This window comes from Grampus griseus, assembly GCF_964374135.1.
Source record: "Grampus griseus genome assembly, chromosome: 8".
NCBI lineage: Eukaryota > Metazoa > Chordata > Mammalia > Artiodactyla > Delphinidae > Grampus > Grampus griseus.
Window position 1 is genome coordinate 100,994,434 of NC_139002.1, and position 12,842 is coordinate 101,007,275.

The following is a 12,842-nucleotide window of genomic DNA, read 5'->3' on the forward strand; positions in this document are numbered from 1 at the left end:
CTGGGCTCTAACGTTACAGTCAACAGCAGCACTAGTGCTCCTAATAAAAACGATAGCGACAACTAAGCGTAATCAAGTACGCGTACCCGGGGCGCCGGACGTGCCTATCATTCCCAGTCTACACGTGGGGAGCGCTGAGGCTCCGAGAACGACCCCACAACGCCTGCGGAGGCCACAGAGCCTCCACTTATTAAGTGGCTGAGCTGCAACGATGAAACCGGGCAGGCTGCCTAGAACACACACTCCCCGGAGGGGCCTGCTCGCTCTGGCTACTGGAGGCCCCGGCCGGCCAGGCCTTGCCAGGTGCTATTCGTAATGCCAGGAAAGGTGAGGGGATCAGAAGCTGCTCACCTGGCTGCCCTGGATCCCCACCTGAAGCCCCCAGTCTGACCTGAGGCCTGCTCCCAGCCAGGCCCTGCGCCAGGCACTGGGGACCCCGAGCTGGCTCAGACCTGAGCTCTGTCACGAAGACTCTCATACCTTTGAGAGGGCGCTGTTAGTGCCCTTCCCAGGCCCCTTCCCCAGGCTGGGGCCCCATCTCCCCACTGCTGAGAATGTTGGCTGCTGGTGCCCCTCTGCACCCCATACCCTCACAGACTTTAGCCAATGACTGACAGGCATCTTGGGTATAAAAGGCCACGCCCGTGCCTCAGGGTGGAACCCACTCTGGGCTCCAGAGCCCCTGTGGATCAGACTGAAGCCAGACTCCAGCTGAAGCCTCACCTTTGCCTGTCCTTCCCCCCACCCCCATTCTGCCTCCTGAGAATTGCACACCATCTCCATCTTAGGCTCTGCTTCTAGGGTACCCAACCTAAAGCAGGGTGGAAGGCAGCTGGCAGCTGTGCCCACAACTGCCCATGCTGAGTACCCAGCACTTTGGGGGAGGGACAGCAAGTGTGTGGGGGCCACAGGTTGGGCAGTGGAGAAAGCTGAGGGAGGGGCGATGCTCCTGCTGGGCCCTCAAACACACAGGAGCCCTTGCCAGGAGGACAAAATTGGGTGCAGGGGGTTGGTGGCCCTGGCAAAGGCAGGGAGGTGTGAGAGAGGCCAGGTGAGGGGACTAACCCAGTGTGGCAAAGGTGCCGCCTGGGAGGGCTGAGGAGGGGCTGCGTAGGGCCGGATGGGATGGGCAGGAGAAGCTTGGGTCCCAGGCCCTGGCATTGCTCAGTGGCCAGTAGGCCCTACCAGAGGCCCGTGACTAGGGAATGGTGGGGAGCAGTGGGGCTCTCTCCCCAGGGCTGCGCTTTGGGGACAGAACTTTCTTCTCACTATGGATTCCACACTCCTTGGTCTCATCAGGGTGGGGACCACATCCGAGAACTTCACACCCTTCCCCTCTGCCTTCCCAGCTCTGCCCAGGACAGCAGACACGTAGGCCTGGCAGAACAACGTTCTAGATGTAATTTTCTAGGCATGGGAGCGTCTGGCACAGATCCCCTGGTTGGGATCAGAAAAACACAGAGGTGACCCATGGCCACCGAACAAGGCTCTGGGCACAGATGCAGGGGGTGGAAACTGCAGCAGTTAAGAGACTGGATCCAGGATGGGGAGACCTCCGGTCTAGGCTGAGTGGCCTGGGGTGCACCCCTTTCCTTTCTAAGGCTCAGACTCCCTCTCTAATGGGAGCTCAGCTCGCTGCTGGGGGATTTGCCAAAACAACATGCTGGGCTGCCCTGCAGAGGCTGTCAGGACCCGACAAGCTGACTGTGCTGGTCAGTCTACTGCCTGATGATGAGGCCATTTGCCCACTTTAGTCCCATCAGGCACCTCTAGTAGGTCAAGGGGAGGAGACGGTTCCTCTAAGAGGACCTTCCACACCACGTCGCCTTTGCACCAAGCTTCAGAGTTTTCCAAACTTTTGTTCTTTCCAATCTTCTTCACTGTCTTTGAAGGGACAGAGGAAAGGGGTCCACCCCACCCTCATCCCAGCTCAGTGAGGCCCCTTGATCCACTGACCCTCACCTGGGTCACTCGGCAGGTGAGGACAGAAGCTGGGATCCCTGGAGGCCCCTCAGAGCCCACAGCTGACTGTCAGCCTTGTGTGACAGACAAGCCTCAGAACCTTCTCCAAAGCCTGGGGCCGGAGCCAGGAGTCAGGAGCCTGGAACTCTAGTGTCACTCCCTTGATTAGGTTATATTAAACGACGGAGCTGATGGGTGTCACTCCCATGATTACTTTTCGGCAAGCAAGAAAATGGCTACCTCAGTCCTTCAACCACAAGGAACTGACTTCTGCCAACAACATGTGAGCTCAGAAGAGGACCCTGAGCTCCAGAAAGGATGCAGCCGCTGATACTGTGACTGCAGTCCATGAGGCCCTGAGCAGAGGACCCAGCTAAGCTGTGCCCAGACTCCTACCCAGGGAGTCTGTGAGATACTAAATCGAAGTTTACCACTAAGTTTATGGTAACTTGTCACACAGCAACAGCAAACAAATACACCGGCTTGGCTGTGTGGCCCAAGTCATTCTCGTACCTCTCTGAGCCTGTGCCCTGCTCTGTAGATTGTAGGTTGTGCAGCCTGGGGCTCAGAGTCCCAGCCCAGGGAGCCTCTAAGGAGCCAGGTAACACTCCCATTGGATGACTCACTCTGGCCCGGGAGGACGGTGAGATGTAGTAGTGGCTCTCGGAGTCCCCAAGCCGGATTCGGTGACGACAGGCGCAGGCCAGGCCACTCAGGGCACAGGTACTAGGGAAAAGCAGACCTCAGGACCATGGGGACGGCTGGGGCTTGCCCACCCAGCTCATCCAGGGAGGACGCAGCAGCCGCAGAAGGCACAGAGGGAGGGGGAGGCAAACACACATCAGGGTGGGGCCTGGCATCCTTTCCCCTGGTCCCAGCTTCCCAAGGAGCCTGGAGGCAGGCCAAGGAGGAGGGCAGTCTCAGAAGTCCCTGGGGGAGACCTTTAAACCAAGCTGGACCCCATCCCTCAACCCCTCACCTCACCCCTGCTGGGCAGGAGAGCTTGGTCAACCTCAGGCCAGGGGTACAAAAGCTCCACCCTCTGCCGCCCCTAAAAATGCTGCCCCCTACTTTACTAGGGCCCTCAGACCCAGTCATCCCTTCCTCCTAAGCAGGAGTCTTCTCTCTCCTCCACTTAGGTCACCAAGTCCCCAGGCTAGGTTCTGCCAATAGGACCTTTTGCCCAGATGCCCTCAGTTCCTTCCAACCAGACTTCTGCCTCATCTCTGCTTTTCTTCTCCATGTTACAGCCAGGGGCTACTCCAAAAACCCACATCTAGCCCATTATCTTTCCCTGCTGCTTCCCCACTGCCCAGGAAATAGTTATGGAGAATCCCGAGTAAAGGAAGGTTAAATAGGCTCCTTGGTTGCAGGACTTATCAGAGCCTTTGCTGCCTCCAGGTTCACTGTGACTCTGATTGGACCAGGGAACCCTCTTTTCAGGGAACGTTAATCGATGATTTGTGAAATGCTGGCCTCAGTGGGTTAAAGCCCAAACCTCATTTGAGGCCTTCACACTCTGGCCCCAAACACCCTCTGTGGCCTCAGCCCCAACCCCATGCCCACCCACCCCACTGCTCCGCCCACCGATCCAGTGGTGTTTCCATTAATATTCCAGCTTCTCATACCTCCACTCATGCTGTTGCCTCTGCCTGAAAGGTCCTTCCCTGCTCAGCAAACTGCTATTCATCTTTCAAAACCCGGCTCAAATGTTCCCCTCTGTGACAAGGCTCCCACCCAGGGGCCTCCCTCGCAGGCCCCAGTCCCTGCCCTTGCTCCATGCTGGCAGCTTTGCTCTGCTGCTGGCCCTGCCCAATGCCAGCTGAGAAGCAGGGAGGACAAGATGCCGGGGCCATCGGGTCATTGTCAGGAGGTGGAGTGAAAAATGACGTCACTTACGTGTCAATCGGGGCCCGGAACCCACTGTGGGAGAGAGGGGGTAGGAGAGAGATGCACGTCAGGCCAGCCAGGAAGGAGGAGACCCCGGCTCCATGACTAGAGGCAGCATGTCTGCCAAAGATGCCTCCTTGCCTTGCGCGGAGGCAGCCACTGTCCCTCTCCAGTCAGGTGCCCCTGCCCACCCCCAGGTCCCACTGCAGGACCCAGCAGGCAGGCCTGAGGCTCAGTCCTCCCTGGCCACCCCCTTGGTGCAGCCCAAGGCTATGTGGGCCTTTCCCAGGGGGCAGGGTGCTAAGCTTACTTGGTACGGCCACACTCGACAGCGGCCACCTTCACCGCGGGCAGTGTTTGCGAAGCCACGGGTTCGATGGTGAGCGTGTTGTCCTCCACGGCGGCCCGTACCAGGGCTGAGAGCTGCGGTAGAGCAGGGAGGAGTGGGAGGTGGTGAGGGGCTGGCCGCCGGCTGCAGGGCCGGGTCCCCCGGCGGGCCGCCCTCTGTCTGCCTCACCTCCTGCATGGTGAAGTCCAGGCAGGGGCCCACGTCCTCCCGGTACACCCTTTCCAGGAAGGGGGAGGTCTTGTCCAGGGTGGGCGATTCCCTCCAGGCTTGGAACTCTGCAAACAGGGTCGTGTCCACCTGTGGGGGAAGGTGAGCTGGTGGTGGGGGGCAGGGCACTGGGGGGCCAGCATGGCAGAGACAGGCAGAGCCCCAGGAGGTGGGGAGCCAGGGAGGATGCAGGGCAGGCCCCAGCGGGCCTGTCCCCTGTAGCCATGCAGGGGACCCGAGTCCCAAAGAAGAACTCTTCTCTTCCCCTTGCACAGAAGAATTGATTCGGAACTCAAAAGTTTCACTTCCAAGTGTGTTGGAGGTGTGTTGCCAGTTTCTTGGCCTAGAGAATTAGACTTGGGTCCAGGGTCTCATTCTGAAGACCCTCGCTGCCTCCTTGAGGAGGGTAAGTTGAAGAGTGACGCTGCAGGTACCCGCAGGTACACACAGGGACCTGACGGGACTCACGGCACACGCAGGCATGTGCACACGGAAAGGAACACACACAACTCGCTGGCTGCCCTGGGGCACATGCAGAGGGAGAGGCTGGGAGGGGGCAGAGGGAGCAGCCCCTCTCCGGAGCCTTTACCTGTTGGGAAAAGGAGAGAGAGGTAGCAGAGGTGGGGCCCACAGGCAGCTCCCCAGGTGGGAGCTGCCAGGCCGGCTCGTAGGTGAGGTGAACTGCCTTGCTGGGGATCACGCAGAGGAGCAGGGAGAGGAGAGGGGGCAGCCCGGGCTGGGCCGGCAGGACAGACAGACAGACAGGTGCACAGAGACAGACAGAGGAAGGAGATTATTAGAGTCCAGCCGGAAGCTTAGAGCTCAGGAGGGGATGGAGAGGCCTGGCCCGCACCTCCTCCCTGGGTGCTCGGGAGGCCTGGGGCAGGGCAGAGCTGGGGCCACCTTGGCATCAGAGACTCCAGGAAGCTGAATCCCACTACAGCCTTCAGGGGCGTCCGCTGGGTGCAGCCCTGAGCTGAGCTCCTGACACCCACGTCCTGTGGCCCCAGGAAACCCCATTTACGCGAGGAGACTGACATGCTGACAGGCGGCTTCACTTGCCCAAAGACCCGTGGCCAAGGACATCACAGCCACTGTCCCGCCTGGACCAGGTGCCCCACTTACCCTACTGAGGGCCCAACACCTCCTATCACAGGGAATTCAGGCAGCCCTCACAGCCAGAGGACACAGAGGCCCAGAGAGGGTAGGACACGCTCCCTGTCACACAGCGGGGTCCAGGCGGGTCCCCACTGGGCACCGCTGCCTGGCTGACAGTGGGCACTGCCTCCCTTTCCCGTGACCACTGCCTGCCCGCTGCCCCTCACCTCTTTGCCCTCCTTGTCCAGGCTGGGGGCGTGTCCTACCGCGGTGCACACGGCGGGGCAGAGGGCGCTGCTGGTGCTATTATGACGCAAGTGGCCCTTGCGGGGTCCGGCCTTGGTGGGGCCGAGCAGCTGTGGGTGGAGCTCGCGGTTAGGAGAGGCTGGTGTGGACGTGATGACCAGTGTCTTCAAGGCTGTCACCTCTGCTTGCAGCATGTCGACCTGGCCGGGAGAGACGGCTGTCAATATTAACCCAGGGCTGAGGCTGCCCCGGCTGCCACTGCCTGCCACCCCAGCTCAGGAAAGACCACCCTGAGCACCTAACTCCACCCGTTATCTTCGGAACAGCCTCTGGGTTGGGGGCTGAGATACCCTTTCCAAAGATAGGGAAACTGAGGCTCAGAGGAGACACAGCCTGGCTGAGGTCATACTGAGAGCCAGGACTCTGTTAGGTGCACGTATCTGAGAGCTGGCTGGGTCTCCCACTGAGGGGGCCCCCCGGAGCCAGGAACAACCCAGCCCTCCCATTTTACAGATGGGTACACGGGCTCCAAGGGATAAAGCTGCTTGCCCAGGCTCACACAGCCAGACTGAGGTTTCTGCTTTGTAAAGGGGGTATGGGACGGAGGAAAAGAAATTACAATGGCCACAGGATCCTCCCAGCCCCTGAAAAGGCCCCCAGAAAGGTCTCCGTGGTACAGCAGAAACACAGCTCGAGTCCCAGGGAGCTGGGCTCCCACTCCAGCGGGAACGTTGCAGTGGGGCCATCTCGGATGCCTCTGCGCCTCCCTGCTGGCCCCCCAGTCCATGCGAGGGTCCGATCGGGTGGCGGAGGCCGGCGCTCGCAGGGCTCAGAGGTGGGCAGGAGGTCTGGGCCGGCGCGTGCCTCACCTTGCCCCGCGTCTCCTTCAGCTGCTTTTCTGACGCCGCCTGCTTCATGTTGGCTTCTCGGACCATCTTGTGGGCTTCCTGGGAAGACGGTGGGCTCCACGTGAGGGGCAGGCGCGGACGGACGCCCAGCTGCCCCGCCCCCTGTCCGCCGCCCCGCCCCGCCCCGCACCTCGAACAGGCTGGCCGTCAGCTCCTCCAGCTCCCGTTCCAGCTGCCCGCGAACCCTGCACAGCCGCTCACACTCCGCATCCTTCAGCTTCAGCTCCTGCGGGGCGGGCGTGGGCACGAGGGAGGGCGCTGTGAGCCCCCCAGCGGCCCCGGGCCTGGCGCCACTCCCGGGGCCGCCTTACGTGCGCCTCAGGGCCCCGAGCTTGCCTCCTCTGTGCTTCCATTTAGCTCAGAGCGTGAAGCTGAACCCCAACTGTCAGTTTGTTAGAGCCTGGGAACGGTTTTCAGAGATGTCATGACTTCTAAAAGTCGTTTAAAAGTCACAAGAAAAACTGTTTCTCCTTCGTTTGGGCTGCCTTCCTGCCCAGCACAGGCCTGGCATGTAGGTGGCCTTGACAGGAACGTGACGTCTCTGGCCGTTGGGTGAGAGCCCACGGCCCCTCAGGCCGGCCCCTCACCACCCCCCCACTCCGCCCCCGCCCTCAGAGCCCACCTTCTGGGCTTTGTGCAGCTCCTCCTTCAGGAACTCTGAGCCCTTCTCTCGGATCTCCATGGAAGAGCTGCGCAGACGCAACACGTCCAGCCGGGTGGCCGCAGGGTCCTCCTCGCCTTGGGCTTCCTTCCCAGCAGGGGTCTCCACCAGGCCTGAATCCCTGTGGCTTTTGCAGGGGCCCGCACTCTTCCAGGGGACTGGGACAGCTTCAGGGGGCGGTGGGTGGCCCTCGTCCGGGTGGGGCTGGCTGTGAGGCAAAGAGCAGATACAGGGTGGTGTCCCGAGGCCTGGAGAGCTAGAGAGCTGAGGCCAGGGACCAGCCTTGGGCAATGCACCTGCCACTCTGGGCCTCAGTCTCCCCATCTGTAAAATAGGCCGTCACGGGGGTCGTCACAAGGGCAGAATGACCAAGCACAGGGTCTCCTGGGGGCAAGGACAGGCCTCATTCATCTTTGTCAACCATCCCCTCCAGCCCAGGACCACCGTAGGTGCTGAGCACACAGCAGGTGCTCGTTTGCCCAGCAGATGTTGTAAATGCATGCCTGTCGAGAGCCCGAGTTTCCCCCTGTATAAAATGGGGACAATCCCAATGGCCCTACCTCAAGGGTCACTGAGTGGATCAGCGATGTGCAGAAAACCTTGGCACACGAGGTGATTAAGTGGGAACTGCCTTCATTGCTATGGTTCATGCATAGTTTATGCAAATTCGACGCCATTTAGGGTGGACCAGAGAGGAAGGGCCTAGCCAGGGCAGGCAGGGCCGGCTGAGGCAGGAAGGTTCTGCAAACAGCCTAGGCAAGGCAGCCCCACTTCCTGCTCTCTGGACCATGCAGGGGGGCAGTCCCAGCTCTCTGCTTGGTCTGCCTTGTGACCTCAGGCAAACACCCCCTCTCTCTGGGCCTCAGGACCCTCCTCCCTCTGAAGCTGAAGACCCTAGAGGCGGTGCGGGGTGGGGGCCGCCAGCCGCTGCCCACCTCCCATCCACGCGCCCCCCTTCGCAGCAGACCCTGAGGAGGGAGGGGAGGAGCGGGCTGGGCCGTGGCGGTTTGTGCCAAGACAGCACCCTGGACTCGCTCACTCAGCAAAAGCTGGCGGCTCCTGAGCCAGCAGCTTCTGAGCTGCAGCGGCTGCGCCGAGGCTGGGGGCTGGGCTGCTGATAGCAGTGGGGAAGTGGAGGGGAGGGGGCCAAGAGGGGCCCACACGGGAGGGAGGAAAGACAGGGCCAAGGGGTCATGAAATTCAGGATCGCGGAGGGGAAGTAACACAAGGCCAGGGTCTCTCCGGTCCCACCTCCCTGTCTTCTGGGCCCTGGGACAGTCACTAAGCGGCCCCGGAGCCTCAGTTTGCCCTTAGGTAACACAGAGGGCACCCAGGGACCCCAGCAATGAGCCCATTTCCCGACCCTCCGCATGGCCCTGTCCAGCTGCCCAGCCCAGCCTGCCGTCTGCTGGGACTGGCCCCGAGTGTGGCCTCAAGGTTCCTGGGGCTGGGTCCTGCCTTGCTAGGACGTGGGGCTTTGACGAATAAAGTGGGAACACACACCCACCACTCCGTCAACAGTGTTTATGCCGGACAGGGATCTTTCCTAATACTTTGCTTGGGGGGGGGTCTAGTCGGGAAGGGGGGCGGTCCCTGAAGCTTAAGGGTCTCTGGCAGTACTGTGGCAGCCCCAGGCTGGGGTCTGCACCCGGGGACTCATGAGGGCGCTCTGCCCGTGTTATCTCATTTAAACTTCTCAGCAGCATTCATGGTACTGTTCCCATTCTACAGAGAGGTAATGGGACTTGCCCAGGGCCACACAGCTAGTCGGTGGCACTGGTGGGACAGGCGGCCAGGTCTTCAGTTCAGGTCCAAAGCTCTCCAGCCACAGCGGACAGGCAGGTGGGGTGTGGGCTACAGAATTTTGCATCTGCCTTGGGATCAAGGGCCGCTGGGCCCAGGGGCATCCAGGAGGCTCCTCCCTGGCTGTGACAGGAAAATCTGACCCAATTCCAGCCCAAACTGGCTTCTCAGCCTCTGCTCAGGCAGAGAAACTGCCTCCCAGGAGGGAGGCCAGGACTGGGGGAGCTGTGGCTGAGAGCACAGGCCAGTCGGGCACGGCCGGGTCCATGCCAGCCTCTGACCTGGGGTCCACGCGAGCCCCTGGGAAAGTTGCTGAAATTCTTTCAACCTGCTTCCCCGCCTGTGGGATGGCAGTTAAAACTCGCAGGGACACACTGAGAATCCAATGAGGAAGTCACTGGCTACAGCGCCAGGTAAATAGTGGGCTATCTGCCAGGTACCTCCACCACCTCCACCATCCCTGCCCAGGCTCTTGTGTCCTGCACCTGAAACCCCAGGCCCTGGGGATGTACCCACTGTGGGAACCTGGAGGCCTGGGCCCCAGCCCCACTTCCTCAGTTGAGAGAATGGCCACAGTCACTCAGGCTTGGTGGGGACCCCATCTCGGGACTGCCCACTACAATAGAATGAGCAGGAACTACAGGCCAAGGGCAGGGGTTGACTCAGGGACAGCACAGGGCACAGGGCAGAATCCCAGGTCTCAGACACCTAGCCCCACAACAAGGACCACCCTGACATTGCCAACACCACCTGCCTAGGGGAACAAGGCCGCCAGCCCCTCCCACGAGGCCTGAGCTTCGTCCACCAGTATGGTCTGGGCCTCTGGCCACAGTGGAGGACTCTCCAGTGGGTCCCAAGGGCACGGGCTGGGGGTGCGTCCAGACGGCCCCCATCATTTTCCTAACAGGCTCACTTTGGTCTACTTCTGGGGGGATGGCGCCCTATTTTGCAGCCAGAGGAAACAGTGGTCCAGGGAGGCCTGAGACAGAGTGTGACACCCTCCCCCTGTCCCTGGTGGAAAAGCCCACGAGCAAATCCTCATGGCAGAAGGCGTGGGAACAGCAGGACCACCCTGTGGTCACCAAATGCCCAATGCCTGGGCCAGGGGTGCAGAAGCTGGAGGGAAGGAGGGTCCACCCTGTACTGAAGTCTGCAGACCCTGCCCCTCACACTTCTGGGCTATGAGGCCAGCTCCCGTGACTCGAAGTTCAGATGAAGGAGGGAGCCCAGGCCCCTCGGGTCCACCCGAGCCAGCATCTGCTATCTCCCACACACTTCAGTCTCCTAGACCAGAGGCCCGAAAATCCGGGTGTGAGTGCCTGGGGGCTGGGGAGCTCACTCCTTGGGCGAGCACGGGTTACCACTGGAGTCCTCCTGCCGTGCACCTCCCCTTCCAGTCCAGGTCCACGGCCCTGTGCACAAGCCTTCTCGGACCCCATTCCCTGCAGACACAGAGTTCAGTGTCCAGGACACACAGCAGGGCCGGCTAGGAAGGGGTCTGCTCGGGTAGGGGGGTGGGAGATACTAAGAGTCAAGGTCAGAGGTAGGTGGGGGTAGCCAACATCCCCCATCCCGAAGCCAGCCCTGCGGCCTAGAGCCCAGGGCAGCTCATACAGGAAAGGCCCCACTGGGTGACTTCCCCAGGAAACACACAAGGCAGGGGAAAGCAGTAACCTCAATCCTCACCCCCCAGGCCACCCCTAGGAGGGCCAGCAGGGCTTTTGTCCCCAAGCAGAAAAAATGGCGAAATGAGGCCCACCCTGGATTCTACGGTCCCCAGTCACCCAGCAACCCCACTGGGCCAGGAGGGCCTGAACGGAGCCCACTCCCGGGGCCAGACAGACCCAGGTAGCGTCCTGGATACCCTTTCCCAGCCCCAGCCCAACCAGCCAGCCATGGGGTCCTTCTGCCCTAACCTCCCCTTCTCTGCCCCCCAGTGCCCAGGTCACCTCTTTGAGTTAAAGACCCCTCCCCTGTGCTAACAGGCACAGTGGGTTCATTAAGCAAGCAGCGGGGAAGCCAGTGAAGAAAGCACTGAAAACCAGGGGAAGGAGAGGGCTGGGAGGGCAGACTGCGACCCTCACCCTCTGCCTGGGGCCACCAAGCCCGGGTTCCAGGGCGACTACAGCTGGTCTGGTCTGCAGGAATTCTGACCCAGGGCGCAGCTCAGGAACAGCCATGGCACAGGGGCCCAGTTCAGAATCACGCTCATACACTTATGGGCGGTCCAGTAAGCCCTGAGGACACTGAGGCTGACAGGCAAGTGACTCTCGTAACGAGGCCAAGGGGGTCCCAGGAAAGGTTTCGTGTGTTGGGTCCCCAACCAACCAGCAAGCCCGGCCAGGCTCAGCCTACAGAGTGGCCAAGTCTTCAGCTCCAGACCCACAAACAGATCAGATTCTCAAGCTCCTGTTCACGTCCACGCCAGCCCACCACTCCACCTCCCCACAGACGTCATCGTGTGTCAACTTGCGATGCTGCCACAGGGAGATGCTCTCGCCAGCCCAGTTTGAACGACGAGGCACCCGAGGTTCAGAGAGGGATGGCGACCTGGCTGTAACACACAGCAAGGAAGTGGCAGTGGGGAAACTGAACCCAGAGTCCAGGCACTAGTGCATCATGTGAACTGTCACCCAAAAAAGTCAGGACTGGCGGAAAGGGGATGAATGGTGGTTTCAGAGAAGTGAGGCAGGATGCAGACGGGGGTTTGAGGAAGTTGGAGATAGTGCTTGAGTGGTGGTGGTACGGTTCCACCCAAGGCTGCTGTTCTAGCCAGGCAGGCTCTGGGCTGGGAGGGGACACACAGAGGGGACACACAGAGACAAAAGACTTGGGCGGGGGTGGGGAGGAAATCAGGGGAGGACCAGGGGCTGGAGAGGGGAACAGAACAAAAGTTGCAGTAATTAATCTAATGAAAAACGGAGGCCAAGGTGAATGAGAACAGCAGTGCCCACGACACGACTGAGGAACTGGGAGGGGGTCTTTCAGGGAAGGTAAGGGGCGTGGCTGAGGCATTGGGGAAGTGGTGGCTGAGGGGAGGCACCAGCCCAGAGGGAGCAGCTGCAGCCCTGAGCCTGGATGAGGGATGGGTGAGAGAGGAGCTGAGGGCCAGAGAGCCCGCCTGGAGACCTGAACACGAGCCATCAGAGGGGCTGGAGGGGAGGATTCCAGAAGAATGGGAGAACAGGGTCATACGAGGCACCAGAAGAATGCCGGGAAGTGAGCCAAGCGGGACCCCCAGGATAGGAGAGGGTGGGCCTGGACCGCTCCAGGAAGGGGGAAGCAGGTGTGTGCCTGGTAGGACAGGCAGCAGGAGGGAGGAGGAGGTCAGGAACAGCTTCAGGGTGGTAAGCAGGGAGGTCAGAACACCTGAGGCAGGGGGACCAGGCCAAGCCTCTCCCTGCCATAGCCCCAGGCCTGCCAGCCCAGCCCAGCGCAGCCCAGCCCTGATGAGGGAGGGAATCCAGCCCTGTGTCTCCACCGGAGGTGGCACAAGGCCTGAAAGGGTGGAGGGCTCCCTCCTCTACTGAGGTAGAGCAGGGCACATGGCACACACCTCACATCTGCCTGTTTGGTCCTAGAAGAATCTGACACCCCAAGCCCTCAAACATCCAACACATACGCAGCGAGCACCTATCGTGTGCCAGGCACTCCACCGGCCCAGACCCACCCAGTGTGCACAGGTTCTGGCAGCCACATCACCAAGCCCCCTTCTCAT

The 12,842-nt window shown here is 61.0% G+C and overlaps 1 protein-coding gene across 3 annotated transcripts in view; it reads right to left on the minus strand.

Annotated features, from left to right (window-relative positions):
* RAB3IL1 (RAB3A interacting protein like 1) overlaps nucleotides 1-12,842 on the minus strand; it is a 41,713-nt gene that overhangs the window by 2,041 nt on the left and 26,830 nt on the right. For 2 of the 3 annotated variants that reach the window (XM_082659970.1, XM_082659971.1), the window contains exons 2-9: nucleotides 7,283-7,529; nucleotides 6,791-6,886; nucleotides 6,622-6,699; nucleotides 5,734-5,952; nucleotides 4,370-4,498; nucleotides 4,163-4,275; nucleotides 3,862-3,885; nucleotides 2,589-2,688 (exon numbers count right to left, since the gene is read on the minus strand). In XM_082659970.1, the coding sequence (XP_082516096.1) occupies nucleotides 2,589-2,688; nucleotides 3,862-3,885; nucleotides 4,163-4,275; nucleotides 4,370-4,498; nucleotides 5,734-5,952; nucleotides 6,622-6,699; nucleotides 6,791-6,886; nucleotides 7,283-7,529 (1,006 nt within the window). The remainder of the gene's footprint in view (nucleotides 1-2,588; nucleotides 2,689-3,861; nucleotides 3,886-4,162; nucleotides 4,276-4,369; nucleotides 4,499-5,733; nucleotides 5,953-6,621; nucleotides 6,700-6,790; nucleotides 6,887-7,282; nucleotides 7,530-12,842) is intronic. The other variant, XM_082659972.1, reaches the window with a different exon arrangement.